The sequence below is a fragment of the Puntigrus tetrazona genome, chromosome 3 (genome assembly GCF_018831695.1).
Source record: "Puntigrus tetrazona isolate hp1 chromosome 3, ASM1883169v1, whole genome shotgun sequence".
NCBI lineage: Eukaryota > Metazoa > Chordata > Actinopteri > Cypriniformes > Cyprinidae > Puntigrus > Puntigrus tetrazona.
Genome location: NC_056701.1, coordinates 8,467,119 through 8,494,618, shown reverse-complemented (window position 1 = coordinate 8,494,618; position 27,500 = coordinate 8,467,119). Strand labels below are relative to the sequence as shown.

At 41.9% G+C, this 27,500-nt stretch overlaps 2 protein-coding genes and 1 pseudogene across 2 annotated transcripts in view; all 3 read right to left on the bottom strand.

Moving 5' to 3' along the window:
• Window positions 1-924, bottom strand: part of LOC122341287 (germ cell-specific gene 1 protein-like) — a 4,585-nt gene extending 3,661 nt beyond the window's left edge. The window contains exon 1 of the mRNA XM_043234659.1: window positions 911-924. The gene's annotated coding sequence lies outside the window, so the exon portion shown is untranslated. The remainder of the gene's footprint in view (window positions 1-910) is intronic.
• Window positions 393-1,198, bottom strand: LOC122341286 (germ cell-specific gene 1 protein-like). The gene is made up of 2 exons (XM_043234658.1): window positions 898-1,198; window positions 393-427 (listed from the first exon to the last, which is right to left on the bottom strand). The coding sequence occupies exons 1-2, from the start codon at window positions 1,193-1,195 to the stop codon at window positions 393-395; spliced, it is 333 nt and encodes a 110-aa protein (XP_043090593.1). The 5' UTR covers window positions 1,196-1,198.
• A 3,624-nt stretch (window positions 1,199-4,822) lies between these two features.
• LOC122341830 lies at window positions 4,823-13,506 on the bottom strand (annotated as a pseudogene).
• Between the last annotated feature and the right edge of the window lie 13,994 nt (window positions 13,507-27,500).

Here is a 27,500-nt window from a genome sequence, read left to right as displayed (position 1 = left end):
ATAGGTATTATGTTGTTGTTTAAATCAAATCTTTGCAGGGGTATGTCAGGAAACTCTGGAATCTAACAATGACTTGGAAAAAACAATTCATCTTAAAAAATAAACATATATATAAACCCAAATAGAAAATGAAGAGTTGTTAAATAAGTCTGTGTCCTCATAAGCTCCTCAAACGTTCATGTATTTTAGAGCAGTCACTGCAATTTATGAAAGAAATCAATTCAATCTGTATGTTTATAACCCCCTTGTAATTGTTAAGATTATTGTAACTAAACATATATTTAATTACACCTTATGGTAACTCGGTCGCATGTAGATAGTTACTCACACAATACTTCATAAGCTCTCAGAGTGAAAACAGCTAAAATAATAATCCTCTTAGAGAATCTCTCTCAATCTCTCACAAACACATCTGTCCTCGTCTCATCTGCAGAGACACACGCTCAAAGATGATCCAGCAGCGTGAAACCTGAAGAAAACCTTCTCCTGAAGACCTTCCTGAACCTTCACAGTCTCACAGCATCACAGCACTCTTTCTGAATTCTACTGTAAATGAATGATCAGAGTTATCTCTCAGGGGACATTCTAGAACACTTCACGTGAAAAACACCAAACAAACACATTATTAATAAAGTATACTGTTTACAGACAAGCAGATGTGAGCGTGATGTTTACTTACACCTTAAACGTGTGTGTGTGTGTATATAGAAAATGCTTAACGTGTAAATACTGTTCTTATTCCAAGTCCACCTGCTTGTTTGATGTTACTTGCAGTTTGCTGAGTTTGGTCTTTGAAGCAGTTTTAATGCATTCAGCGTTCTTCATGTTAAGTGTTTCAGAAGTCCCACAGAAGATACGGTTCACAGTCCAACGCTCAGCACAAACATGACCCCTGACCCTGACCCCTCACCCCAGGCGTCCGTGAAGATGTTCTCTCGCAGGTGGTCCAGAGTCCGGCGTGGAAGGAGGGGAAGATGAAGCGATCGTCTCCGGTCTCCCAGGAGAAGGACCCATCCGAGACGCCGTGCACCGGAGTGCACTTGAGCCGGCGAGCCGCGGAGCACAGAGGCTTGGGAACCTTCTGCCGGCCCACGCACCAGTACGAGGAGGACAGGGACACCAGAGACAGCAGCAGAGACAGCAGAGTCTGGATGAAGGACAGCCGAGGAGAGCGCAGGGACGAGAGCAGAGACATGCTGCTGCTGGGGACACACGCCTGCTTAGAGATGAAAACACTGAAACATCAGCACACACACACACACACACACACACACACAGCCTGGACTCTACCTGTGTAAAGATGACCTGAACTGATTCACTGGACAGGTTAGATGATCCCACACACATACCTTCAGAAACACTGAATGACCTTCAGAAACACTGAATGAGTCTCTCTCTCACACACACACACACACACAGGATTAACCTGCACTCTAATCTGTCAATCTGTTCCAGCTCAGTGACACACACACAGCAGCTGGATGATATTATCATATTTAAAGCAGAGTGACCACACAATACACATGAATCTTCTCACACACACTGAAAGCCTCTCACACACACACACACACACCAGAGAGAGGAACACTTCCGTCACTTCACATGTTGTCTTCCTCTTCTTATCTGTTTATATTTACCATCAAGGTCTAACTCACGTGCAACATATTTCTTTCCAAATGAACAGTAAATGAATACTGTAATATACCGTACTCAGATACAGATACTTATATACAGATATATATCAATGTTGTGATAACATTTATAGCCATAACGGTCAGTAATAAAGAAAAATAGTGAAGTAACAAGAGGTTTAATCAGAGAATGCACTATTAACTTTGTTCTATGATTAACAGACTGACATGTTCAGCTGCGGTCAACTGATGTGTGTGTGTGAGTGAGTGTGTGTGTGAAGGAAAGACAGGAGTGTCCAGAGTAATCTCTCCAGCAGAGGGCGCCCTTTCTTTCTCTCTCTCACACACACACACACACACACACACACACACACACACACACACAATAACAAGGATGTGCAGAGAACTTCTCAGAGCAGGGGCTCAAACAAAGAAACAAAACCTTTGGATACATTACTATTTATATTTTTGCTGTGAAACACTTATGATCATCAAGCCTGGATTAGAATTGTTATATATTTGAAAAGATATTTTGTGCAATATCTCAATATCAGTAGCAATCATATCCCTGCACTGCTGCAGCAAACGTCCTTGAAGATTACACCAGAATGAGATTAGGTTCAAAATAAGACAGGCTAACTGAAATAAACCTGGTTTATTAGTAAACTTGTTTATGTCTCATGAAGTTTCAGTCCGTTTCTGAATAAGAACAGGAAACGAGCGACATCTGAACTGAAATATACATGATGAACGGGCACGGGTGAATTATAGAATATTATACATTACATAATATATAGAATAAATCAACTCTCTAGCTTTGATTATTGATGAAAAAGTTTCAAATAGTGTTTGGTTTATTGTTTCAGAACAGACTGGAATCTCAGTTAAAACACACACAATCCCTGGAAAAATAAAAGGAATTTCTAATTCTAATTCATTTTGTTGTATTCTCCACAATATATCAGTACTACATGTATAGGATCTGTGGGAATGTTTTTAAAGTCTCTTCTGATAACCATGACTGCATTCATTTCATTCAAAACACAGCAAATAAAGGAATAGTATTAGTTTAAAGTAATAGTTTTTGTTTAAATATTTTAAAATCTAATTTATTTCTGTAATATTAAGCATCATCCTTCAGAAATCATTATATTCTGATTATTCATCTAAAACATTATTAATGTCCTTAATCACTTTTGATTAAAGCATCAAAATAAAAAAAAAGATTACTTGTCTATCATTTCTTTTCCAAACATATACTGACTCCAAGCTTTTAAATGATATAGTATATAATGTTACTAAATATTTCAAATAAATGCTGATCTCTGGATCCATGAAACATTGTGAAAAATGTACTCAACTGTTTTTAACAGAAAAAAATCTGAAATGTTTGTTGATCAGTATATTATTCTGATTTCTGAAGGATCATGTGACTCTGAAGACTGGAGGAATGAGGCTGAAAACACAGAAAGAAAAGACACTTTAACACAAACACAGAAAACAGCTGTTTGAAATAGTAGAAATACTGAACATTATTGCTGTTTTTGCTGTACTTTGGATTAAATAAATGGAGGATTGTGCAAAAGAGACTCATTTAAAAAGCATTAAAACTCTTACTGTTCAGAACTGTTGACTGGTAGAGCTTGAAAACACAGCACAGTTCTCACAGGTTCAGTCAACACTGCACTGGCTCCTATCAAACATCAGAGAGATTTTAAAATCTTATTAATTACCTATAAAGCCCTGAATGGTTTATCTCCTCAATACTTGAGCGAGCTCTTATCACATTATAGTCCTGCACGTCCGCTGCGTTCTCAAAACTCTGGCCATTTGATAATACCTAGAATATCAAAATCAATCAACTGCGGGCGCCAGATCCTTTTCCTATCTAGCACCTAAACTCTGGAACACTCCCCGTAACACACGATGTACTCGCTACACTGTAAAAAGAGATGACCTTCATTGAAAACCAGAAACTAGATGACCCCTGTGGACAGATCACCACGCACACACACTCACTCACTCACACTCACTCACTCACACACTCACACACACACTCACACACACACACTCACACACTCACACACTCACACACACACACACACACACACACACACACACACACACAGTTTAAAATTGAACAGGAAGTTAAGTGCTGGGCGTCCGGTCAGAGGAGAACTGGTCTCAACTGAGTCTGGTTTCTCCCAAGGTTTTTCTTCATCCTGTACGGATGGGGTTCTGTTTCCTTGCCGCTGGCGTGTTTAGTTGGGGACACTTAATCTCTAGTGATTATCGTCAAATTGATTACAGAGACCGTCTCTGCACACACAATCTGTACTGTTAAAAGCGCTATATAAATAAAAGTGATTGATTTACTGTTTTTATTGAGAACACAAGGCTACTTCTGAAGGCCCGCTAATAGAGAAATATCAGCCAGATGTTCAAACAACATCCCCTGTTGACTGTAAAACGACCACCTCTAAGTAACGATAAAGCTGATATTGAGTCTTTCAGAATGAGTTCGGTTCAGAGCAGAAGAAGAGCCAAAGACGACAGCAATGAGAATGACCAGCGCTTCTCCGTTGTATAACTGTATTCATGAGTCAGAAGCATATTGACAGTTTTCTAGTACATGTTTTCATACAGTGATTCTGTTCTCCGCGTTTCTGTTTTTAAAAGACTTTTTTCTTTTTTTTATTATAAAATGACAGCGATTGTTCTGTTGATGGAGTTCTGCGCTCTCCTCCGAACGCTGCCGGAATGTTTGTCTCTGTCCTTCTGGAGCGCTGCGAGATTCTTCAAAACGAGTCCGTCTGTGCGCTTTCCTCCCGCTCAAAATAACACAAGTCCTTTCCTCGTCTACAGCACAAAACCCTCGGAGGTGGAAAATAAGAACACTTATCAAAGGACACACACACACACACACACACACACACACTCACATACACAGGCACACCTTCGAAGGCAATATATGTGCATCGCCATGACAACAGCGTCTCTGTGGCAACCGTGCGGCGCATTTACGATGTCATCGAGTGACGTCATAGCGGCTGGTCCTGGTACGGAAAAACGCTCAGAACTCTGTCTCAGTCTAAGGGTAAAATACTGATTAAAACAATAGTGAGGTTTAAAATAATGATAATACGAGTTATGATAAAATACTACATATAACTGGTGTAAATACACGCCTCTCATTCAGAAAGATAACAGATGACAGCGGTGGACTCGAGCAGCTGATGAATGGACTCCGTCTCGTGAGTGGTTAGTGTTCTTCAGAGAAAGTCTTTGAGCTCTTGGTTCAGTCGCACAGTCTCTGCTGGATCCGAGCTGGGCTCAGAGAGGCGTCCGATCTGTGCGGGACTCTCTGGGAGCGTCCTCATCCACGCTCGGACTGCTCCAGACACACCACGGCCGCTCCAGGCTTGACCAGCCGGCTGCTCTGTCCAGACACAGACACGGCAGCACAGAGAAATAAACTCTGATGAAACATTAAATAATAAAGAAAACAGTGCTTAGAAGTTGTGCCTTGTTTTCTAGTATAAATATCTAAACGTTCTTGAATTGAGATGCATTTACTTGACAACTGAGATATTAATCCCCATTTCTAAACAACACAACCAATCAATTTTGTACATTTTTGCTTAAAACAAGCAAAAATATCTGCCAATGGAATAATATTAATTCAAAAGGCAAACGAGATCATTTTTCTCATTTCTTTTGTTTTCAAAAACAAGACATTTTACCTGTAAAATAAATGCATCTTGATTAAAGAAATGTTTTGGCCATATAATGATATTCTAAGGAATATTGTTAGACTCTTTCCTAACCACACACTATGACTTGCGATAAAAGGTATCTTTTGCAAAATTTTTAATTTAAAAAACTCACAGCGAACCAAAGAGTGTGTATTCCATAAAAGAGATGTTATCAGTCATTCAGTAAGTAAATTTAATGATGTTTATGAATTATATTATAAACATATCTATTTCGTAGCGTGAGCGGTGCGCTTGCAGAGAGAGCCCGCCCACACACACTTCTGATTGGCTGTGAAATCTTGTTGCGTCCCATGTAGTATGGACACGATGTTACACACCCAGTGCCTTTTTTAGTGCTACAGTCTTACAGAAACTATGATATATATAGGCTCCATGAACAATAAAAATGCCTTCCAAATATCCTTCTTGCCATTTCCGTATTAGAAGTCTCTTACCTTGTGCTTTGGACACCTCAGAGAAAAGTTGTCTTCATTTAGAGAACAATCTAGATTGAGGTTAGAAGAAGAACGATTTAGCCCTGGTTGTCAGTCACTCACAATGAGGGTTTTGCTTTATTAAACAGGAGTGCAGACTAAGGTGATGCCACGTCTCACCTGCTTCCATGGCACACAGGTAGTGGTACCTCAGCGTGCAGCCTTTACTGTAGCAGCCAAGTGTGGAGCCCACCATCTCACAATGAGAACAGCTCTGAGGAGTGCAAACGACAGAAGCATTACGGGTCTGTATGGTTGAGACAAGTGACATTTTCACTAGAGAAATTAAATCACGATTAAAGAGTTCTTAAATATTTCTATAATGCAATAATTTCACATGCAATCTTCAAAATTAAAAACAAAACACCAAAGGCAAGTGTCCTGTACCAATTAAACTGTCTGAAAATAGATTTTTTTTTCCACTGATCTTTAACAATTAACCATTCAACTTTACAATGTAGATGTAAGTTATCAATTTATCAAAAAAATAAAAACTTCTAATTTAAGTTTACTTACAACAAACCTCACATAAATCCATTATAAAACATGTCATATTTAGCTGCCTGTGCCCTTAAGCAAACAACAAATTCTAAATTAAGCATAGATGAGTCCTTAAAATATTCAATATTTTTTAAGTTTTAAACTGGAAAAACCAAAAACATTTTAATGTGCTAGTTCTGACCACACTAATTTTCACACCATAATAGCAAGCCAACAAATTGCAGCGCCTTCCACTTACTGTATCTCTAGCACCATCTAGTGCCTCCTGAAGGCCATACAGTCTTCCATTGACCAGGTATATGCCACTGGTCCAAACGATGCAGCCCTCGTGCACCCACAGCTCCTCGGGGTCCAGAGGCACAAGTGGGAGCTGGGCCAATTGGGGCCATGGGGCCTAGAGAGTCCAGGCTGGGAGGCGGGGCTGGAAGGGCAGCGAGGCTTTGCTGTTGATGGGGACAGTTCGAGGTAAATCTTCACTGGACTTATGTCTTCGCTTGAAGCGTGGATGGGATGTCAGTTTTCTATGCTGGGGCCTTTCAACGTGTGCATCTGCTTCAATATGATTTCACCCTCCAGTTCTTGAGCTTTGGATGTGCCCAAGCCGCTAGTCAGTTCTGCAGCCGGATCCCAGGTGTGAGCCATTACCTTCAAGGTGGAGCTGCTCACCTTAGCATTCTGGAAAGGCATTTCTTCACCCACGCTGGAAGAAACAGTGCCAATGGTAGTGGCTGGGGATGTTGGGTTTGTTGCTTGACTTACTGTGCAATCGCTATCTGTAAATGACTTGACAATCTGAGGTTCCTGTAATCTCGTATCCTGGGAGTCGTTTCTGCCGGTATGGATGTCATACTGAAAGCTGTGGTAGCTGCCCCATGGTGGGACAAGGTTTGTCGACTTGAGGTTGATTCTTAGGGAGCTTGGCTGCATACTCAGCAGGGTAAAAAGGACCATAGAGATCCCGAGATGTTTGTAGTTGGCCCATTTCTGGCAAAGGCAGCATAAGAGGCGACCAGCTTGCCCAGACTCTGATATCACAGGTCCTTGTACGACATATCCAGATGTAGGAAGTGTCTTCCTGACTGCAAAGCAGAATCGACTGGCTCTGAAACCCAGTTTTCTTTTGTTCTTTCATTTTCCTTTTCTTTTCTAACAAGCTGAGATGACAGAGGAGTATTTAATGGGCCATCAACCACCAAGTGACCAGCTTTGCCTCCACCTTTGATTTTTCATCATCTGCGTTAATGATTGTACAGACAGCCCCAATCTCTGCAATCTTCTTCTCCACATGTATGTAGGGAGCAAAAACATTACTCCTGGCATCTGAGAATATTCCACATGGGCTGATATTTCCCCTACTGCTCGCCTGAGTGTCCAGCTTCTCTTTAGAAGTCATTCCTCTTCTTCTTCTTCTCTGCTCACCAAGAGTCTCGTTGTCCTCTTTTGTCTTTTTCTGTCTATGTCTTGCAGGCTTTAGATCCAACTCTGGCCTGGTCTCTTCACTCTCTACATCCACTTTCACCACTTGGGTTTGAGCAGGAGGTGTCAAAGATGGACAGGGTTTCTGGTCGGGTGGAGTGGATATTTGGGGCATTTCACTTGGAGTGTCTGGGATTGGGACAGACTGAGGTTCAGCTGTGGGTGAGGGAAGAGAAGCTGCAGGTATGCTTGTTGCTGCATTCTGAATTTGTGCTTGGGCACGTTTCTGCTTATTCACACTGCCCACTGGGCGACCTTTTTCTTACCTGATGGAAAAACCTTTGGGGACAATGTTTTCCGATGTTTTAGAGTCTGAACTCAACCTAAGAGAGGTCATCTGGTGCTGAGTAGCTCTGGACAGAAGGTGGTGTCCAGGGCTCTGACTATGGCCAGTGGTGGTCCCATAGTAATCCCCACCTGCAATCATCATCAAGCCCATTCCAGTCTCTTGAAGTTTTTGCCTCAGCAGGTTTGCAGCCGACTGCTCACCTCGTCGGGTTTCCAACTGCTGATACGTGTTTGTGAACTGCTGTATGTCAGACAATGCAGAAGAAGATGGAGGAGGGGATCCCTGCACAGGACAAGGTAATGGAGGAGCTGGTGGAAGGGGTCCTAACAAAGTAAAATCATCCTTATCGCTGTCACCCAATGACCTGAAGATCCAGCAGCACCTAATCCAAAGTCAAAGTCTTTTGGCATACTTCTGAGGCCACTGGTACTAGAAGCTGTTGCACCTGGTTTAAGGGTCTGAGTATCACAGGAAAATGCATCTTCAACTGCTCTGTATGGTATAAGATCATCTAAAGTATGAGAATCATCAAGGTAAGATAAGCATGCCTCCTCTCCTTGAGGAACACTTGAAAACGATGTACCACCCTCAGTGTCTGGCATATCAGAGGTGTAATGAGATACCTCAGAGAAGTCAGGTTCCATGTGACTATTGTTGAAATCATTTTTTTTCACACCCGGAGTAATTTTCCGCACAATTGCCTCAAGTTTTAGACCATGACCCTTTCTTGGAGGCATAAACTTTGCTTTGGACTGAGGAGGTGAAATAGAATGCTGGGTTTTGGGAGATGGCAATTTTGTATTAGTATCAGTACTGACAGAACAACTGTTGGTTACAAGTCTAGAATCAGAGTGGGACTGAGATAGTGGGAAGGATAAATTGATCCTGGTCGCTGACCTGGAACATCCTGATGCTGCCTCTTAGCTGGAATAGGAGAAATAAAAGATCTAACTCTCCTTCTCATGATTAAAGGGTTGGTTTCAGCAGATGTTCCAGTTTTGCTTGCTCTTGCCCCTGCTGAATCCCTTGGTTAGTCTTGCCAGTGTACCCAGCAGGGCTAATAGCACCAACTGGAGTTAGTGAGTGGAAAGATTTGGCCATGTCTTCTGCACTCTTATCTGTAACATCCTCTTCTCTAAGTTTGGGGCCAGCATTTGCAACTGGCTGAGAACCTACAGGCTCGTGAGGGACTGTAGTGGGTTGTCCAGCTCCCTCTCTTTCAGGATAAGTGTCCCACATTTTCATGTCAAAGTGTGTACTGGGATAAGAGTGCTGTCGAGATAGGTGATGCTGACTAGGCAGAATATCACTTGAAGCTTGAGATTTACACTTCTGTTCTAAAAGTCTCTGAGGAACGTGCCTATCTATTCCTCTTAGCCTTTGTCGATCTGGAGTCCAGTCGGGTCTCTCATGAGGAGGTAAACTTTGTGGAAACACTTGTAACTTGTTAGTGGATGGTGTGGTTTTAGAATATGCTGATACTGTGTGGAATGGTTGATGAGTTGAAGGAAGGGAGATCATTTTTGGTCCATCCATGGTGTCAGAGAAACCATATGCTCTGAAACCATCAACAGCCTCAAGGCGATAAAGACTGGTGCCTTGGTGGTGAGGACAAGGGATTTGAGGACATTTGCAAAATATATGGCAGGTTGCTGGTGGCTTCACTGTTGCCTTTGGCACTGCTGGTCTTTTCTATATGAGAATCAACATCTACAGGGGGATGAAGGAGCTTATTAGGTTCCTTACTAGGTGGCGTGCTGCAGTAATCATCTGTGTTCTGTCCTGCAATTTCAGTCTTTGATGAATCTTCTTTGTTTTGTGCTTTCTTTGCTTTTATTTCTTCCTTGCAACCTTCTTGCTCATTTGATCCAGATGAAGAAAATGGCTGCTGAATGACTGAGGGTCCAGAGGTCCCAGAATGTCCTCTCTCTCTGGTGTTGTTAATTTGAGAAGGAGACACATCACAGATTACAGAGCGCCTTCCTGAGGATGTCTGAGACTGAGTATGACTGACAGGGCCAACACTGCATGCCAATGGCTCAGCTTCCTGTAAAAGCAGTTGTTCCACAGCGGAAGGAGAGGTACCATATCTGGATGGTTTTCTGTGCTGCAGAGAATAGTCAGCCAAGTTAATGTGCTTTGAAGGAACTCCTGTTGTAAGATCTAAAGACTGCTGGACGTGGGAGGACTGGTTGGGAGACAGACTGGTTTTGCCTTTTCTAAAGAGATCCCATGAGTCACATTGGGCTTATGTGCTTCAGAATCCCAAGAGGGATGAGGAGGTCCTAAAACAATATCATTTTCTGGTCCCTGATTTTGACTTGCATTTGGTGTTTTTCCAGAGGCCATTTGACTGAATTTGACATTAAGTCCACTTAGAAGTGTTTGAGAACCCATTGCATGTGAACTCAAATTTTCGATCATACTATATGGTAGTCTTGTTTGATATCGGGGCTGTGATGTATCTTGAACACTAGATGTTTGGTCAGGGTCGGCCATATCGTCTATCTAAGTGATGACCCTGGAGCACTTCTTGCAAAAGACTTGGAAACGATTGCTGAAACTGAGAACTGTTATCCTGACTTCTTGAGACGATAGTCCTCCCTCCCTCCATAGCAAAAACCCCAATATCCTTCCTACCAATAGACCCATAGCTGGCCTGCAGCTGATGATAATTCTGGCATCTATTTGTTCCCATACTACTCACTAGTCCTAACTTTCCTTTGCTTTTTGCAGCATTATAAGGTACCTCAGGATTACTGTATTTAAATGATGCCAAGTGAGATTGAGAGTTTTGACCAAATTCTTGTTTAGGGGAAATATCATATTGCGACACATATGTTTCCATGCACATCTCCCCTTCTCCATTGTGATTTCTAGTCTCTCTTAAAACTTTCACATCACGTTGGTCCCCAGGATTGCTGTGTTTGTTTGAGTAATGAGAAACACTGTAACGTGGAGATTTGGCACCCGTTTGCTTGCTTGATTCAGTATTCACTTCAGATCGAGCAGAGACAATAACTCCAACACCACCAACATGTTGCTCTGAGACATTCACATTTTTACTCAGCTTTTCAAACTGCTGTGGATCTGTCTCTGCTTCATCCTTTGTGGGGGGGACTGAGAGTCTGTTCTCTGAATTCTCCCTATCACAGGAAGGATCTGCATTTTCAACTTCACATTCTTCATCTTTTATCATTTTGATCTGCTGTACCTTTGTTCCACTTTCATCATCATTACAAAGGTCTTTTCTGCTACACAGTTTGGATGTGCTGAGTGAATAGGAGATGGAGCAGCAGGGGGATATACTGGTTGTTTTGGGCTGAGATCTGCAGCAGGATGAACTGATGGTGGTGATGAGGAGGAGGGAGTCAGGGTTTCTGGTGTCTTTGCTTGAGACGGTTGTTTTGAAGCTGTTAAAATGACTCCAGTGTTGACCTGGACATCAATTACTTGTTGACTCACTTCTGATGGCAACTGACCCTGTGATGACGGGGTAGCTTTGTGGCTCAGATTCATTGCTTGTTCCACTTGCCTGCCTAATTCTCTTATGTTCTACTTGTTGATGCTCTTTCCCTTCCAGCATCTCAGAACTCTCTTCGCTCACGGAGGTCTGACCGCTGACGTTGGAATTTCCAGATTTGTTTTGGTTGATAGGTAAAGACTGAGATCCTTGCTGAATCTGAAGGTGATGTGCACCATCTCTGCTCTTCTTCTGGGCAACACAGTGTCTGTTAGAAGCATGTGCTGCACTGTATTAGGTAGATTCTCCACTTGAGATGTCAGAGCATTGAGACTATTTAGACCAGGGTCCTGCAAGAGTTTGTCATGAGGGTACAGGGAGCCATCTTCCCTAGACCACCCCGAAGACTTAGTCCCATTCTGTTCTGACTCACGGCAGCATGACTGATCCCTGCACCGTGGTTTAAAACAGCCGCTTAATGCCTGCGCCACTACCACAACTACTGATGCTGCTATTTGAATTGGGAGTGGGGCTCAGCTGATGAACAGCCTGTAGAAGACGTCCATGGCTTTGGCTGCTGCAAGCATTTGAAACTGAGGGTGTGGACGATTGCTGCAGATGACTAGCAGCACTGTTTCCTCAGAACTCCCCATTAGAGGAGACGAAGAGGAGCTGCAGCTTGAGACTGTACAGCAGACGGAGCAGGAGAGGGATTAGATATGGGACTGAAGTTCTGATGAATGTGAGCCTGTTGACTTTGGGAATGCATAGGTGATTTGGCGAGGTCTTGAGAGGGGTGTGAAGTCAGAGCAGGGCTGAGGACACAGAGGAATGGGGCAGTTTGGTGTGCAAGTGTCCTTGATGCTGCATTTTGAGGGAAGAGGTCATAGCCTGCTCCAGTGTTATGCTGGGTGGGACGCTGGGAAGGGGAGCATGTTTGTGAAGGGACTGGGATTGTGGTGAATATGCTGCTGATGTGTAGCTTTGCCCCATATTCTCACAGCTGTTTGAAGCAGATGAACTTGTATGAGTATTTGGATTAGACTGAGTGGGAGAGTTATTCAATTTGGCATCTGTGTTGCTGCTGCTGCGCATCATATCTTTGCGGTGGGGAGTTATACATTCCAGTAGAGCCTGAGGTTGCATTAAGGGGCCAGAGTGTCCAAACTGAGGGGGGGATCCTATTTCCAGAAAGGGTATGTCCGTTGATGCTGACCTTGGTGCAATCCTTGATATTTCTGACCATGCTGCCGTTGATGCATCTGAGCACCTGATTGTACTGAAGCAGTATGAGCCAGACTGTATTGCTGGGAAGGAGAAAACGAACCAGGGCCACTGCTATTACTACCCCAACCGCAGAGGCACTGCCGGAGCCATAATCCATAGAGTAGGGAGAAATCATTCCAGAGGATGATCCTGAACCAGATAAGTGGTACTGATGCGCGGATGTCCATCCACGCTTGAGTATCTAAATCCAGCGCCAAACGCTGCTCCACCCCTTCTGCTTCTTTCTCGTCCACTCACGGAAAAATAATAATCCACACTGTCCTTACGGTGCACGAAGTTCCTCCTCCTGCTCCTACACTGTGAGCATTTCCCGCGCCATCTCTCCAGTTGTTCTTCTGGAGCCATAGCCGTGTATAGGAGGAGCATGTAGAAGATGCTGTTGGCTCCGCAAGTGCAGGTGCTGCCCATGACTCTGCAGGGTAGGTTGAGCTGCTGTATGGCCGCATAGTCCTCTGAGTTTCTAGGAGATATCTGAAGGTCCGAAGGGTGGGGTTGATACGGGAACCGACAACACTTGCTCCCGGCCAAACCCCCGATGAAGAGGAACTGGACTGTTGGGAAAGTTCTGCATTTTTGTGTGTACAGTTTTTCCAAATGCTGCTATTAGCAACCCTTCTTTCAAAAGAATCCAAATGGCAAATTGGAATGCTTAGTATTACAAACTCACAAAACTCACATCTGTAGCAGCAATATTGAGGCCCCAGCAAATGTTGTGAGGTTTAGAAAGCCAGGAGATTCAATTTGCTGCTCGAGTTAAAACGTAAAGACAATGTGAAAATGGTAAATGCAACAGCTGCACATTCATTCACAGAAACAGTGTCACAAATGCCACTATGTGGTTTGGCACTAGACACAAAGAGCTCTGTAAAAAGATGAAGAATGAAGGTTTAGTGTTATCACAAAATGTCTATTAGGCAAGAGGTAAAATACTCCACCAAAGTAGCAACTCAATTAAGTTTCATTAAGAGAATGTCAATATCTTGATACTGTAGTGTGAAACATCTCTTGCCATTTGGTAACTGTGCGAATGGATGTGGATAGCAGCCATGCAGTAAATTATAAGAGTTCAGTAACAGGTTTGCAACAGACAAATAAAAATCTTTCTCCAGTTGGCACATGTATTCACTGACACTGAAAATAGCTTGAGAAAGATCAATATTTCAGATCATGACTTTTTTCATATTTCCTGTGTAACATGGATTTTCGCACGTGCTCAAGCCAGATTTCATGAAGATCTTTGCCAACAATTTATTTCCAGCTGTATCCAAACATTTGTCTTTTCCATGTTAGTTATACAGTCCAGCAAGTTTGTTGTTTTCTTTGATCGCCCAATCCTTGCCCATTACTGTAAGGTGTTTTTCAGTGTAGCTGGTCCTAGCCTTGGGTTTTCTGTGGTCAGTCCATGCTATCCGGTTACACTTTTAATGATAGCGTCTTTCTCTCTCTGGAATCAGGAAGCTTGAGATGTTCTGAAAACAGAGGAAAACACAGCAAATATTATTCATTGAGAACTTTGCTTTAGCGTTACATTAATATCTTTCTTCCATCCAGAGGTGATAGAAAATGCTTTTCATCGGGTTGCTATTGTAGTGTAGACATGCATGTGGTCAAAGCTGCTAACCACCTCTGCTCCTACTGACCAAACATGTAATAATTCAGGGCCGTGTTGCTGAGAAGCGTTAGACAAGCAGGGTTTAACTAGAAAGTCTGTCCACTTGTGACCAGATTGACAAAATGCATGTCCAAAACCAGGCCTAAATCTGAACACTATCTGTTTGTAGTTAGTCTACATTAGGCTGGGCAATATATCATATCATATATTCATGTAATCAGTAAAGCTGGTTCTTTGATTAGCGGTAAATCTCCATCACCTGTTTTCAAATGGAGCAGCAGTTAATACAGAGCCGTAGATCACTGACAAGCTACGCAATAGCTTTCAGTTTTGCAGGTGATTCATTTGCGATACTGATCTGCGATATTACAGAGCTTGTGAGTGATCTACGGCTCTGGAGATTTACTGCTAAACAAAGAACCAGCTTTACTAACGAGATGCACATGAATATATTGTGCAATACATTGCCCAGCCCTAGCATACATCCAAACATTTAAATTGCCAAAACCCTAAATCTCATTTTCTGAGATGAATTCTGATTCATGAAAATTTTGAGTCAATCACTTACCCTATATCGTTCCAAACCCATAAAAGCTTTGTCTTCAGAACACAATTCAAGATAAAACCTTTTTCTACTTGTATTTACACTGATTTAAACAAAAGCCGCAGCATCCCTGTGGCATGGCTGACACAGAACAGACTATGTAGTTTGTGTTCAGTGAATATTCTCCAAAATGGGCGTATTTTTCTTTTTCATTACTTGTCGTGACTAATGGAACAAAGCCTCCCAGTTTTCATCTAAAATATCATAAATTGTGTTCTGAAGATAAACAAACCTTTATGGGTTTGGAAGAACATGGGGTAAAGTGGCTGACACCCGAGTATCCTTTCAAAGGGATACTACACCCAAAATCCTCACTGACACCCTGGCCATCCCAGACGTGTATGACTGACTTTCTTTAGATAAACACAAACAAAGATTAAAAAGATCTGGGTCAGTGTATTGCATTTGTATGGATCTCCAAAAAGTAGATGCTACAAAACCACAGAAAACCAGTGTAACTCTAGGTGATAAATCAATGTCTTCTGATGTTGAACAATAGGTGTGTGTATAGGCCATATTTTAAATTGTCAACTTCTAGAGATCTTTTGCACTGGCATTATATAGACTCTATGGATCATTTTTGTAGAAAAATATCTGCTACAAAACCACAGTTTCTCCAAACATGCATTTCTTATACAACAATTGCATTTGACCATGAATTTCAAAGAAGAATGGAAGAAAAGTCTTTTATTTCATTCTGCTTAATGCAGATAGGAAGTGTGACTATAGTAGTCCTGGTCTCTTTAAGCTGGCATTAGTACTGTGTGTTGTGTGTAAGACAGGTTAAAAGACTATGGACGTTCATTAAGGATTGTTCGGCTGCATTAATTAGGTTAACTGAAACCAACATGGAGTTTTGGTTCCTTAGTTAAAAAAATAAAATGCTCATTTATTCATCAAAAACTTAGAGCAAGGCAGTACTGAAGGCGTCTGATCAGACAAAGAGTTGTTTGAAAGACTGCAAGACTATGAAGATGTTCCTAGTCTTAAAAACATGACCGCTCCACATCACTTTACCCAACTATTTCATTTCAAGAGTCTTAAAGCATACAACAACAGAGAAAAAACTATTATATGTGTAATGATATTAAATATTATGCTTCTGATGAAAATGAGTCTGCCACGAGGGTTCAGGTATAGGTTTTTTTAGGTTTGTTACTTAACATTGTTTGTAATGAATATAATGCACTTTATTTAATTCATATGTATATATTGTGCTTTGTTTTGAGTGCCAGGTAGGTATGGGTTTAAGTTTCTCTGTATTTAGCTCTATCAGTAGGCCTTATTTACATTATTTCTGAAAGACAACATACTTTGGAATACATTTAATAGAATTACCAAACAAACATAAGATATTACAGAGCCCTATTTTTATATTCATATTTTTAGAGTTTTATTAACTGAACTGATTAGAAATGATTTTCATGACTAAATATTTATGAAAACAGTCTCAAAAAACATTGTAGGTATGAGGGTATATATATATATTTAAATATAATTTATCATAATTTGGGGAAAAGTTAAATGGAATTAATGCAAAAACATACTGTCACTTATTACTGGAAATAATTAAATGGGTTTCATAGACGACTTATGGTGGGGTTTTTATAAACCTTCTTTGATGATTTCCATCAGATTAAAACAGTCTTTTTTAATGTAATATCAACACCAAAATGATTAAACACACCTAGATTCAGATATTCTTTTCACTGTATCAGAGATTATTTATGATTATTAACACAACGACTGAATTTTCATGTTTGCTCAGAATAAGCGTGTAATCTAATGTTAGATAGTACATATTACATCTCTAATCATCTGCAATGCATCAATGGGGCGTTTCCTATCAGATGTCACATAGACATTTATTTAGTTCTAATTTAGAATATACAGAGAACTGAAATTTTACAGATGTAGTCAGATTTTGTACACAGCAGATGTTTTCCAGATCAAGAGATCTTTAACAGACGTCTGTATGTTATCTGGAATGTTTCACAGATATCAAATATCTTATAATGATAAAGAGTGGCATTAGTATATCAGGGGGTATAAGAAAGTTTTCACAAGTGCTGTATTACTCAGACTAAATAGCAGGGCATCTGCAAAAGACTGATGTGTGGTGAGAGCAAACAGGAGCAATCCATCTGGTATGGAGTGTTTAATTTAGCTTTGAGTCTTTAATGAGGTCCCAGGCACTTTGTGGGATCATTAGTCATGTGGACACGTGTCTATTATCTCTCACACAATGGCAGTGAGTTTATGGCTGCTGTCTTTCTCCAGTCCAAACTAGTCTGAAAGCGATCCATTAACTAAACGAGCACTTGAGATGCTCACAGTCGTGTGTGTAGTCTGGACTGATGATGATGCTCTTTACAGTGTAATCAGGTATCTGTCATTACCTGAGCATTACCAGAGCAGCTGTAAAAACAGCCAACAAGCCAACCATAGTAGTGGTAGTGATATTAACGACGTTAGTTTGCAGTGAGACTATCACTGTGTGTGTGTGTGTGTGTGTTCATGGAGCGAAATCAAAATCTGTTATTAATAATGATGGGGCTCCGACAAGTATAGACTCAGAACAATCTAGAGAAATCAAGCCGCCTCCATCACGGCAGAAGAGTTAGCGTGCTGGCCCTTACTTCAGCTGAATTCGTGCAGAAACGCTGGATTAGACGCACAATCCGCTCGTTTACAAACGCGTTAGGACGCGACACATCGCATTCAGTAATAGAAACAAACGCACGATTCTGGGGACAAATCCGACCGCATTGAACGGATCACGCACGCTATGATGACTGATGCTAGGCGCATTATTATCACGGACGCCTGATAACGAGGTGTTTTTAACGCTTTGCGGACAGGCCAAATCTGATCCCCCGGCCTCCAGTTCCGCGCTCCGTCGCTCCGCCTGCACCGAATGCCGCGGCTCTCGCCGCGCACAGCCGCCTCCCGGAACCGAGCGGGCGTAGTTCGCGAACGCAATCCGTTCCTCTTCTGCATTCTTCTTTTTTCTTTTCTTTTGTCTTTCTCGCGTCGGAAACGAACGAGGAGGGCTCGAGCAGTCCACGCGCTCCCGCCCCCTCACGCGCGCGCCGCGCATCCATCACGCACACGCGTCTGACGCGACGCTGCACGCTGCACCTACACACTGCGCACACCTAACTGGCCGCTGCAGAAAACGGTAAGAAACCGCGCTGGGAGAGATCGCTGTGACCGTGCGTTTGGGTTTAGGGTCTGCGAGACTGTAAAGCAGCATTTGCGCTCCTTATATCTCCCCAGACACTTACACTTTAAAAGCGTAGTGGCCGCCTTCCGGACTAGTGTGCTCGCAGATGCTAGCCGATCAACTCATCGAGGCGTATCTGGTGGGCTGCTCCTGATTGGCTGGTAGGCACGTGGCGGCCGGTCGGATGGGTGTTACCGGTCGCGCCGATCGCTCGATCGGTTCGCCAATTTCCTAACAGCTGGGGTCACGGCGCTCCAGCCCCCACGCTCCTCAGTAACCCCGCGCTCCGCTCCGCTCCTGTAGGATGCAGGCCTCTTCCATCACGGTTGCCTGTAACTGCATCAGCAACGGCCTCAGAGCCGCATCATTTAGGCCATTTACAGACATCCGTGGGCGAACACGAATAGAGAAATATCAATCAGTCTGTCTGATTAATAGAAGGCTCTTTCTGCTTTCAACAACAGAGCATCAAGCCTTTGGTTCTCAGTGAAAGCAATGTTCAGCCACATGAGCAGAAATTCTGCCAGTTTCATACTCTGAGTCAGATGTGTAGCTAAATAAACATTAACCAATGAACGATGGACATGACAAACATGTGACTTATTTTGGCCACACCCAGTAGTGTAATAGGAATAATTAATCTAAAAACGCACTCACCCAGAGGTCACCCAAGATTAGGAGGAGTGTGTTTCTTCATCAATGTCTCAGCAATGCATGTGAATGGGTGCGTCAGAAAAAGTCCAAACAGCTGATAAAACATCACAATAATCCACAGCACTCCGGCCCATCGGTTAAAGTCTGAAGAACGACAGAAGATGAAACTGTGTTTCATTTGTCACGGTAACATCACAGCTGGAACATGAGAAATAACATCAAGTGCTTTCTGAATGACGACGTAAACAACACACACTCCGGTGTGTCCTGCTAACTGGGCCAGAGATGAAAGTCATTACAGCGCCACGCTAAATTCAATTATATTCTTTACTTTTTACTTGTTATATGGCAGAAACACAAATATTTCAAAATGTATACCGATATGCAACAATTACAATTTTAAGCAGTGTATCGGTTGTTAGTTATTATACTACAAGAAGAAAACAAAAAACTCATTATTATAAATATTGAATATTGGAAGCCTATACCTTTTATCATTTATTTCCCTTTTCAAAGGTAAGAAAAAAATTGCAAATTAATCCTAAAGTAATTGCTAGGTGCTTTCTGGAGACGTTGCTAGAGTTAATCTGATCAGTCTTGCTGAAATTGTGCTCTGCTGCAGTTACTGCTTCCACCACAGAGAAGCACACACACACACACACACACACACAGATACACACAGACACACAGAATACACACACACAGAGAGACACACACACACACAGAGACACACACACAGAGCACACACACAGAGACACACACACACAGAGAGACACACACAGAGACACACACACACACACAGACACACAGAGACACACACACACAGACAACACACACACACACACAGAGACACACACACACACACACACACACAGACACACACACACACACACACACACACACACACAGAGACACACACACAGAGGAACACACACACAGACACACACACACACACACACACACACACAGAGATTTTTACAAGACACACACACACACACACACACAGAACACACACACACACACACACACAGTTACACACAGAGACACACACAGAGACACACAGACACAGAGACACACACACACACACACACAGAGAGGAGCACACACACAGACACACAGAGACACACACACAGAGACACACACACAGACACACACACAGAGAGAGAGAGACACACACACACACACACACACACACACAAGACACACACACACAGACACACACACACAGAGACACACAGACACAGAGACACACACACAGACACACACACACACACACACACAGAACACACAGACACACAGAGACACACACACACAGACACACACACACACACACCGAGACACACACAGAGACACACAGACACACACACACAGAGAGACACACACACACACAGACACACACACACACACACACACAGACACACACACACACACACACAGGAGACACACAGAGACACACAGACACACACACACAGAGGGAGCACACACACACAGGGCCACACACAGGGCCACACACACACACAAGTTACAGGAGGATTCTGGTGCGTGATGATAGGATGTTCACCAGAAACTGTACTCTGTTCAGATCAGTCTTCAGGTGTTAAAGGTGAAGTATATAACCAAAAAATCAACTCTCCTACAGATTAACAGAACAGACTTCTTCTCCAGTAGAACCGTGAGTCTTTTATCAGAGGAAATGTTGGAATGGGTTCATTGTATGTCTCCATATCTTGGATGTATAGATACTTCTGGATGTATCTAAATCTGTATATTACTACTGACCTCAACTGAATCATGGTTTCTCCCCAGTTTTCTTCTTCATTCTGTATGGATGGAGTTCTGGATTTCCTCTATCTTCTTTATTTGGGGACATAACTTCTGAGATTATCATTGAATTGAGTTCCAGAGACAAAGTCTCTGTATTTTAATAACAAACTGTTCTCTCTCTTCATTATACATCCTATCATTCACCATTCTTCTACTTTATACTGTTCAGTGCTTTGATATAACCTGTGTTGATAAAGAACTATGATAAAATGATTGATTGATTGATTGATTATTCACACACAGCTGCACGTTTCTTCTTACTAATTATGTAAATGCTGATATATTTCTGAAAAACTTTGTATTATGATTTATAATTATTATTATTTTTATATGAAACATGCTCTTTACCTTGTGAGACGTGATCTTCTTAAATATCCATTTACGTTTTGACGTGCATTAATTTTCCACATATTTTACACAGTCAACTTTACATCAAACATTTTTAAATTAAAAAGGGCTGCTTAAGATCGACTAATACATGACTAATTTTGTTTATCTGAAATTAATGCATTGATTAGAGACATAATTATTATCACCTTAGATCTTTCACAAAACAGATGAATATAATAAAAACACAAGTAAATATAAACACCAAATCTTTATTTAACAACCTCACATAATTACATTTGTTAAACTATTACTACTATTAACAGTTAGATTATTAAATGAAGTTAATAAAACACACAGGAGAAGTCTCTGATCTTGATCTTTGGGGTTTGAGTAATTGTTTGAATGAAGAGATCCTCAGGACTGACTAACCACCGACTCTAGAAGAGAGAATAGAGAGAGAATAGAGTTTGAGTAGCAGAACTAGAGGCCAGTCTCTGGCAGAGATGGATAGATTCTTTCGTTTGGAGACAAGCTTCCACAGTGCAGGAAGGGACCTCTTTCTTCTAATCTTTAGACTGCAGAAGAACAGAAAGGTGCCTTAGATGCAGGTTTGGCAGGGACATAAAGACAGGCAGTCTCCTAGAGATCCTCAGACCATGGCTTTGGAATTCTTAAGCTAGGATCTTTTCTTATTTTGTGAATGAAAGTGTTTTCCTACATCCGTCAATGTACGTTTATCACTCTGTCCCCAAGCTCTTAAAAAATGTGCCTAAACAGATAACACGTGAACCAGAATAAAGTAGAGCATTGTAGGTGTATCAGGGGCAGAAGTCTTGGGAGTGGGATTCAGCCCAGTCCATCTTGGGAAAGGTACTGATAAAGTGTGCCTCAGGCGGTCTTATAGGGGAAAGAGTACTAAATGACTAATGGTAGGACTACAGAAGAAAGGCAAAGAGGGCAGGGGTTTCTGCTCAACGCCGGATCCGTTCTGTTGTAACAGCTCTCCGTTCAGAAAGGGGTCGGCGATTGATATAAAAATCCAGAACTAATAGCGTTTGCAGACAGTTTCAGAGTTGCTAAGGACTTCGTAACAGGAGAGATGTTAGGATTACTACTATTACTCTTCAAATGTAACCAAGTGGTATAACTTCTCAATGGCTTTATTAAAGTCATTATAACTTTAAGGATTAAACTCAACTTGCCTTTATATCAGACACCAAATCCTTCATTACTTGAATTAAAATTGTAACAAGTGACAATGTTTCATGTAATCTTTGTTATAAAAACAACCTAACTCATTATCTACTTATACTATAAGACTGAATGGCTAAATAAGAAATACTAATCTAGGTAGTAATGATCAAAGCTCATAGAAGAAATCAGTTTTATGGCAGGCAGGAAGTTCAGACTCTGACGTGCAGGGCAGACATGCTGCTTGTCTTACACAACTTTTCCTGCGTCAATATGTATGCTCGTGTGTTAGTGATCTTATAATCATGGCCGATTGTGTGAAGCAAGAGTGTCAGGAGGAGAGGACTGAGGACTTGTGTCTCAGTAGGACCTCAACAAATAACACTGTTTTTAATATTATTATTGTCCTCAGCCAGTTACTAAATAAAAACAAGTTTGATTGTTAATTTATATATTATTTTCATTATAATATATCCATCCTGTCCACTTTAAAATCTCATCCTCGTCTTTAGACCCCTACACTTACTGTAATATCTACGTATATCCTCTTTTTCATCATATTGTGTTTTGTAGCAGCATGCTTATCCAAGCTCAGCATGTCCACCTGTCATAGTACAATAACTAAAACTATTTCCAAGCCAATTCAAGTATATATCTAAAGAAGCAATACAGAACCCTTTGCCCATAGATACAGTGCATTTATTAAATACTAAGTTTAAACAGAAATGTTCCTGAGGTTTAGTGACATGTGCATAGTTTCTGACAGATGATAATAATATTTTAACGTGGCTGTTAGTATGATAGAAGAAGGTGTTGTGATGAATAAAAAGTGTGTGTCTAACACAGAACTGATCAGGGACTAGGATGTACTTAGTAGAATAATAAAATTAAATACAAGATAAGTAGGATAAAACATCCCTATTATGCTGTTAAAAAAACTATTAAACCTTTTTAAACCTATTAATACATAGCATTTTTAATATCATTTTAAGTGCAGTATATAAAGTCTATGTACTTTATATTATATCTTATTAATGATTTCATTGATTTAAAGAAGCCCGTAGTATTTTTAATGTGTACTTTTTATTTATTTACATTTACATTTACATTTAGTCATTGTAGTACTTTATCCGTGACGTACAAATGAGTAAATATAAACAAATTAATATCAGCAAAGGGCAGTGATGCGTAGTGCTCTTGAGTGGGGTCATCTTACCTAGCAGACACAGAGGCTTTTATTTTTATTTTTTATTTATTAGACAAGAAAAAGGATAGGAAGGGCAGGAGAAGAAGAGAAGAAAGAGAAATTGCTATCAATGTTGGGTCAAATTGCAAGCAGAAAAGATGGGATTTACAGGTTAGTTTTTCAGAAGACTATACTTCGTGACTCTGCTGCCCTAGTGGTAATGGGCAGATCGTTCCTAGCGAGGAACAGACCAGGTGAAGGTGCATGAGTGATTTTGCACCTTTTTGTGAAGAGCACTGCAAGAGCCTTTACCGTTTGCAGGCGTAGGCACCTGGAGGGAACATATGATTCAATTAGTGAGTGTAAGTCGAGGCGGGCCTGTGATTATCCTGTAGGCCAGCATCAGGGATTTGGCAGATTTGATCACGGACATCTATAGGAAGCCAGTGTGAAACTAATGGGGCTGTGGCGTGAGCTCATGGTTAGTTGAAGACCACCCTGGCATGCATTCTGGACCATCTGAAGGTCTGGTTGTAGAGGCTGGGAGGCCAACAGAGGCGTTGCAGTAATCCAGTCTACTCAGGACTAGTACCTGACCAAAGGAGATCTGTGTAGCGTGTTCTGATAATCACGGTCTAGATTTTTCCTGATGTTTGCCACAGCACAAACCTACAAGATCGACAGTTTTTGAAATGTATCCAGTGAGAAAGTTGGCTGGTAAATCAGATGCTCCAAGGTTCTAGCTGACCTGGGCAGGGATACAGTGGCGAGCCTAGCTGAAAAGATAGTTTGTGCTGTTTATTTGGTTGGGCGGAAAAGGCTGAGGGCTCTGTTTTTGTGAGGGTTTGCTGCAGGTGATCCAGCCATCAGACTGAGATGCTCGTTTGAGCACTTAGAAATGCGTGCAGAAACAGTGGGATGGAGTCTGGTTGAAAGGGAGAATGGAGTTGAGTGTAAATCCAGCACATGGTGATAAGAGAAGCCATGCTTCAGAATGACAGAGCAGTGATGTCATGTAAGATGGGAAAAAACAGTAGCCCAAGTACTGAGCCCTGAGGCCTCCAGTATTGAGGTGATGAGACTCACTGAGACATCCCTCCATGATACCTGAAAGACCTACCCAGGAAGGTGGACTCAAACCACGAAGGAGCTGTTCCAGAGACCCTATCTGCCTGAGGAGTTGATAGGGAGATGTTATAGTTTACAGTGTCAAGCAGCAGACAGGTCAACAGGATAGCGCAGAAGATTTTTGATTGTATATTGGCCCGTCTCAGTGCCTCAATGACCAGATAGAAGTGCAGTTTCTGTGGGTGGCGCTTTGAAACCGATTGGTTTCATCAGGAGATTGTTTGAGAGATGGGAGAGATTTGGTTAAAGACAACACGCTCTAGTTGTCAGAGAGTCGCCCTAGCGGGGACTAGAACCCTGGTCTCTGTTCTGAGCGGGTAGTATTAGCCCCTCACAGACTAACTTGGTATTGAAACCCAAAGCAGAAGGCAGGCAGGAGACTTGAGTCTTCAAACAAAAAATATCTTTACTAATGAAACTAAAGTCACAAGTACAAACAAATTTGGATAGCAGGCCTTCCATAAAACAAGGAACAGAAAATAGACACAGGGGTCAAAAGAGTACAACAAGGTACAAACTTGACTTGCAGGCAGCAACCACAGTCACGTAGACTCAAGACTGAACATAGATGAAACAAGCACACTTATAAAGGTTAAACACAGGTGCCGAGAATCAGGGCTAATGAAGGCGTATTAAACAGGATTGGTACAATGGTGCCATCTAGAGTCTTTGGGAAGCATAACCAAGGGGTTTAAGGAGCATCCTGCAGGTGGGAGTGGAATAGTGTAGGGATGAGATCATTGCACTAGTGTCTCTTATGTGAATGGGAGGAGAGATACAGGTCTGTAATTTCCAATGAGCTCAGGGGTCAAGTGTGGGTTTTGGAGAGGGCAACACAGGCCTCAGCAAAAACTGAGGAAATGTACCAGTGGAGATAGAGTTGTTGATAATGTGGGTGAGTGCAGGAGAGACGGAGGAAGCGATAGCCTGAAAGAAGATATTGGCTGAGGATGGGATCTAAAGGGCAGGTTGTGCGTGCGTGGCAGGGCGATTTTGATACCTCCGTTTCAGAGAGAGGAAAAAGTGGAGAATGTGTTGGAGATTGCTGTAGATTTGATGTCGTAGTGAGGGCAGCAGAAATTGATTGCCCCAAATCTTGAAGTAGTTTATTAATGAAAAAAACAAGCAAAATCATCAGAGGAGTTAAGGATAGCCGTGGGTGGGGACAGGTGGGCAGAAGGCAGAGAATGTTTTAAAGGAAGCCGTGAGTCAGAGGTTATTGTAATCTTTTGTTTGGTAATAAATTCGTTTAGCAGTGGAGACATTATTAGAGAAAATGAGGAGAGAGAAGAGACCCCAGTAAAAACAGAGATCCGATGGATCCTTGGTTTCGCCATTCTTTCCGCAGCTCTGAGTTTGGGCGATGTTCGCGGAGGAACTTCAGATAACTCCAGGGCAGAGAGTTGGCGGGCAGGTTTGGTTGTTAGAGGACAGAAGGAGTCAGGCAGGATGTTAGGCGTGGAGCAGAGGTATTGGTAGCGATGTTTAACATCTAAGTAAAGAACCGGTTAGGAGGAGGGAGTGACAGTGGCTTGCTGCAGAGGAAAGACAGGTTGAGGTGTGTGTAAGTGGCGGTAGTGACCAGAGGAGGTTTGGTGTTATGTTGACTGGAAGGGGGTTAGGGTGGTGTTGGATATAATCAGAGTAGTCAGATGTGTGCAGTGGTGTTACCTGGGGGGCATGATGGTAGAGCAGTTTTAGTGTAGATGAGGTCAGCAGTTACCTGATTTGTGCGTGGCAGTGGTGGATACGGCTGAGATCAAAAGGCAGTAATGGGCTGTGGAAGTCGCGGGCTGGACTCTTATCTACATGGATGTTGAAATCACACAAGCAGTACCAGAGTGCCATCCTCTGGAAGAAGCAGAGAACGGCACATCAAGTCATTAATGAAGTTACCGAGAATTGCCCTGAGATACAGAACAATCAGGTGAATTTTAAAGGGTGGGTGACAGTAATGGCGTGTGATTCAAAGAGGAGTTTGTATATTGAGGGTCTGTATTTGGCTGTGCTTCAGTCTTTGATATAGAGCAGGCCAGTACCTCCACCCCTCCCAGAAGTGCGAGGGAATGGTAGAGAAGTATGGTTGTGGCGGGTGGCGGGTAACAGTGTCCTCTGGTTTAATCCAGGTTAGTAAAGTGCTAGAATACTTGGGTGGAATGTTCTGTGATGGCTGTGAGTAGAAGTCAGTCTTTTTACAGCAGACTGGCTACATGCCTTACATTTTATTTATTAAAATCTAAGAATTTGGCAAAATATAGTGCACACATCTAATAAGCTAAATCAGTTTTCATATGCACGTCTTGTGTGTCCTCTTACGTCTTCTTGTCTTTATCTTTTATGAAAATAAACTAATTATTTAAGTTAGCAAAACCTTGTGTGTGATTTATTAATAAGAAATGAAACCATGTTTTTATAAGTCTTAAGTCATAAGACCCAGCTATGATCTTCCCAGAGACTTTGCACCTAACCAAAGCCAAAAACACTTAGGGGAAAAAAAGATTAATCTTAAAAAATAAGACATAAATATATAGCAAACCAGGAAATAAGGCAGTTACTGAATAAAGCATACTTTATAAAGCATTGGTCTCATTTAGTGTGTTTTGTCTTGGGGTTCCGCGTGAATGCTCAGAATCTCATACTACGTAAGAGAAGCCGAGTTTCCTCAGGGAGCACATTTTCTGTCCTTGCTCTCCTCCTCTGAGACATTCAGCTGGGAAGGAACAGGAAGGAAGAGGGAAGGAAGAGGGAAGGAACAGGGAAGGGAAGAGGAAGGAAGAGGAAGGAACAGGGAAGGAGAGGAAGGAACAGGGGAAGGAAGAGGAAGGAGAGGAAGGAACAGGGAAGGAAGA